This window comes from Harpegnathos saltator, unplaced genomic scaffold (assembly GCF_003227715.2).
Source record: "Harpegnathos saltator strain DR-91 unplaced genomic scaffold, Hsal_v8.6 scaffold447, whole genome shotgun sequence".
NCBI lineage: Eukaryota > Metazoa > Arthropoda > Insecta > Hymenoptera > Formicidae > Harpegnathos > Harpegnathos saltator.
The window spans coordinates 13,679-18,335 of NW_020230258.1; the positions used below are offsets into that span (position 1 = coordinate 13,679).

General features: G+C 33.1%; 1 protein-coding gene across 1 annotated transcript; it reads left to right on the forward strand.

The window, feature by feature from the left end:
• Positions 1–2,617: 2,617 nt before the first annotated feature.
• LOC105187050 (odorant receptor Or2-like) lies at positions 2,618–3,840 on the forward strand. Its single transcript, XM_011147631.3, has 4 exons — positions 2,618–2,947; positions 3,007–3,208; positions 3,286–3,444; positions 3,536–3,840. The coding sequence occupies exons 1-4, from the start codon at positions 2,640–2,642 to the stop codon at positions 3,593–3,595; spliced, it is 729 nt and encodes a 242-aa protein (XP_011145933.3). The 5' UTR covers positions 2,618–2,639; the 3' UTR covers positions 3,596–3,840.
• Positions 3,841–4,657: the final 817 nt, after the last annotated feature.

Here is a 4,657-nt window from a genome sequence, read left to right on the forward strand (position 1 = left end):
ACAAATCGATGAAAAAATATATTTATGCCAATGTGGTTTGCGTTGTTGACGTATGTTCTCACAAAAGGAACATGCGTACCGCTTGAACCGGTACGCAGAAATAACGAATAAACAAAGCAGAAATATAACAGAAATTCTGCAAGCTTATCGAGTAAATATTGCGAGATAACAACTTTAATTGTTTTAAACTCAAAATTTATTCTTTATGATTCAAAGATTAACGTGAAACCTGATTATTAATTGAAAGGCACCAATAATCAATAATAATTAAAGTGTAGTGTAATGTCTAAATTTTGCGGAGATATATATAGTTATTGAAGGGTATTGTGCAATCGATGAATTAGAGGAATATCGAGCACAACATATAGAGGAGGAATAAGCAAACGTTCGGTGATGCATGTATTGGAATTTACACTGTCAGTTCTCACAGTTGCTGGAGCTTGGCAACCGTTGTCATGTCGGACGTCGCTAATGAAAAACATATACAATGCCTACACAATTTTATTGACTACAGCGGTATTTATGTTTACCACGTCTCAATTCATGTATGTTATACTTAACGCCAACAATGTGGATGAAGTAACCGAAACGTTGTATATGACGTTAGCTGGATTGGTCGGAAATTTTAAAATAATCACAATAAATCTCAATCATCAGAGTTTCGCAACTATGCTCGGTAATCTATCAGAGAAACCTTTTAAACCGATGGAACAGAACGAGACAATAATACGAACGAAGTTTGAAAAAATGATTAAGTTAGTATAATATGGCATAAAAGAACTTAAAAAAATATTTTTATTATTTCGAAAATAATAAGACTTAGATGTTATACAGGGTAGAGCATTTTATTATTTTATTCAATACATGCTAATATCTTGAAAAAAAAGAAAGTTTTTCAAGAAAATGTTCCAGATAAAAGTCTTATGGTTTCGAAAAGGGAAGATGATGATATTATCAATTTGTCGATGATACCACTTTTTAGATTTCATCATGGTAGCCATTTTTTAAAATGGGAATTGGTTTTCTCTTCGAAATCAAACTTGCAGCTAACAATGAGACAAATACAACAGTTGCTTATTTTTAGAATAGGATTATTTTTTAATGAATTACAGCATTCCAAAATTTATAATTTAAGTAAAAAACTTCCATACAGTGTGCGTTTCGTACAAACTGTCCCTCCACTCTCTCTTTGTTTCTCTCTCTCTCTCTCTCTCTCTCTCTCTCTTCTCTCTCTTCTCTTCTCTCTCTCTCCTCCTCTCCTCTCTCTCACGCACGTATGTATGTGCGTGAACATTGCTCCTATCCATTATCTGAACTTATTCTGTTTAATAATACATACACATATGCACATGCGCACGTGTAGGAATACATGGTAAAGATTTAGCCTTACTTACCCCTCGCCGATGACTTTGACCTTGACATATTTTATTAAGGACACCTTCGTGAGTAACAATCAAAAGGTTTTAGCCGACGCTTATTGTTTATTAAAAAGTTATTAACAAAAGAAATTCCGTGAGTAGAACATAATTTTCAGCTATTATGTACATATTGAAGAAGATAAAAATAATCTAACAAATAAATTAACAGAAAAGAAAAAAACCCTAACCTAACTTATTTAATGAAATATTTTAAACCGCAGATTATAGTTTAGGTTAGGTTGGAGTTAGGTTTTTCGGTGTGGGGGTACGGGGGGAGGGGCAAAGCCCCCCCGCGCATATACGTGTACCGTTCACTATATTTCAATATACATATATAAGTTTCATAAATATAATACAAGTTTCATAAATTTTTCCATACAGTTAATCCAAACACAGTGTATATATAGAAATGTAGGAAACAGTACATATAAACGGCAGAGGGGCTTTGCCCCTTCCCCGCACCCCCTCCCCAAATAAGTCCTAACCTAATTTAACTTATTGCATCTTTATATGAAAAGATTCCTTTAAAACCTATAACACCTAATTGTATACAGATATAATAAGTTAAATTGGGTTCAGTGACAGATGTTAAGAGAACTTGTTCAACAATGTCCAAAAATATATAAAGATGCAATAAGTTAGGTTAGGTTAAGATTTATTTGGGAAAGGAGTGCGGGGGAGGGGCGAAGCCCCTTTCCCGCTTATATGTACTGTTTAACATTGTTTAATGTATAATTGTGTTTATGTACACAGTGTCGGAAAATTACATTCTATTTATGAAATTTCTTTTGTTAATTATTTTTTAATAAACAATGAGCGACGGCTAAGACCTTTTGATTGATACTCAGGGAGGTGTCCTTGATAAAATATGTCAAGGTCAAGATCATCGGCGGTAAGTAAGGGTAAGTAAGGGTAAGTAAGGGTAAATCTTTACCAAAAAATGGTCGCCATAATGAAATTTTTAAAGTGGCGTCACTTACAATTAAAGTGATAATATTATCATCTTTCCTCATTAAAACCATAAAACTTTTGTCTAAAATGTTTGTCTAAAATGTTTTTTTTAAGAAACTTTTCTTTTTAGAGATATTTCCATAAATTGAATAGAAGAGTCTATCTTGTATATTAAACAGTAAGTTTGACAAAAAACATGAAAAAAGAATAACAGGAAATAAAATAATTATATTCTTTTATAGGAAAAATAGTGTTTTCTATTTAATAATTATGACATCAGCTCTTTTATATATGACTTTGGCATCCTTACTTGTGGACTTTAGAAAAAGGGACTTAACATTCAAAGCATGGTTCCCATTTGATTATTCGGTTTCTGTGATATATTATTTTCTATATATTCATCAAATTATTAGTATGGCACTGTGCAGTTTTTTGAGTGTTGCCAGCGATTGCTTTATCTCTGGACTACTACTCCACATTTCCTGTCAGATCGAGATCTTAGAGTATCGTTTGTCACAGTTCGCAAATAATCAAGCTAAACTAAGCGAATGCGTGTCTTACCATTACCGCATATTTGAGTAAGTTTCCTAGATACATAAATTAATTTTAAATACGCAACGGTATTTTATAACCGTAGATTTGCTGATATGTTGAACGATAAATTGGTAATTGTCATCGGTAGTCAATTCATAGGGTCTTGTTTGGTGATGTGCTGCCTTCTTTTTCGTATAACAGTATCAAAGTCTACCTCTATGTATATGGAAACGATAATGTGTATGGCTTGTGTGTTAATGGCTATATTCTATTATTGTTGGTTCGGAAACGAAGTCAGATTGAAGGTAATTTTGCGGCTGTGGCTGGCGTGAAAAAAGAAAATCTAACGTGATTTAACGTTTCGCTACATTTTTGTCTATAGAGTCTGGAGTTGTCGGAAAGTATCTACAAAATGAAGTGGCCAGATCTCAATAATGACGTGAAGAAATGTTTCTTGATTATTATGAACCGTGCCACCTCGTTACCCATTAAATTTACTAGTGCACGTATTGTCCCTTTGAATCTCGAGTCTTTCGTGGTGGTCAGTAAAACGTATTGATTGGACATTTATTGATCAATTCGACAAACTTATTTGCAACAAATAAATTAACTCGATATAACGATTGTTTCAGGTGCTTAAGATGTCATATTCAGTTTTCAATCTAATGCGACAAACGCAAGAAGAACATTAGAAAGGAATAATCTGCACAACTTGATATTGACTGCACAACTGAAAACTTTATATTTGAATAGAGAAGTAACAATTTATTAAAATTACTTTTATTGAGTTACTTCTGTAACTATGTAGAACGGAAATATGAAATATTCACTAAAGTGAGACAAATAGAATTAACCATACAGATTGAAATACTAATTGTATCGTAAATGTAGCTTGTAAAAGCTGTGGGTTATGCATAAATATGACTCGAATGGTGAATATTCCTATTTTAATCGTACACTAGTAGAGCTGTAAACAAAAGAATCACGGTAAACATTTCAAGCGCTTTGTCATTCTTATACGTACTTTGTCACCTTATTTTGTTTGCATCTGACAAGGAGATGGCAAGACATGTAAAATCGATAATTGAATGATTCCTATTTCATTCGAATGGAAGGGTTGAATACATAAAAATCCTAAAAGGGTTCGCGTGCATGGGCCTCCGCTTGCGATAAATTTGCAATTAAAAAAACAGCTACATGTTAAGTATAGTAACTTGGAATCAATAAGCGTGAAGCGCAAATAGCTGCAGAAGCTAAAACGCGCGCAGTAATTTGTCGTCTAAGAGGAGTGTTCGAGTCTTTGCAGTGCCAACTTTTTTTTATTTATAATATTATTACTATATGTATTGCTATATTTTATAATATTTCTATAATATTTTCAATATTTTTATTATTTTTATAAGACAAAAGTATAATGCACACATACAGAGTAATATCTGTGTTATTATACAGGGTGTTATAAAAGTCCAGGAAGAGCAGAATAACTCGAAAAATATGAGTCCTAGAAAAAATGCGAAGTACTGGGATTCTATGATGTTTTCCTAGCTATCTGACGGTGACCTTGGATTTGACCTTGCCAATGACCTTAAAGGTCATTTCAAGGTCAGGTCAATTTTTTTTAATGGGACCTCATACTTTTGACCCCAGAAATGAAAAGAGCGGAAAATCTTACGTTCGTATATGACCATGAACACTGCCAAATTTAACCTCTGAAGGTCACATAAAGGTCTAAGCTTGTTTTAGGCTGAAAACGC

Bases quoted from the DNA above. Each gene is read 5' to 3' on its own strand.
- LOC105187050 (XM_011147631.3), top strand. From the start codon at position 2,640: ATGACATCAGCTCTTTTATATATGACTTTGGCATCCTTACTTGTGGAC. The intron at 2,948-3,006 runs GTAAGTTTCCTA...TTATAACCGTAG, and splicing joins TACCATTACCGCATATTTGA to ATTTGCTGATATGTTGAACG. The intron at 3,445-3,535 runs GTCAGTAAAACG...CGATTGTTTCAG, and splicing joins ATCTCGAGTCTTTCGTGGTG to GTGCTTAAGATGTCATATTC.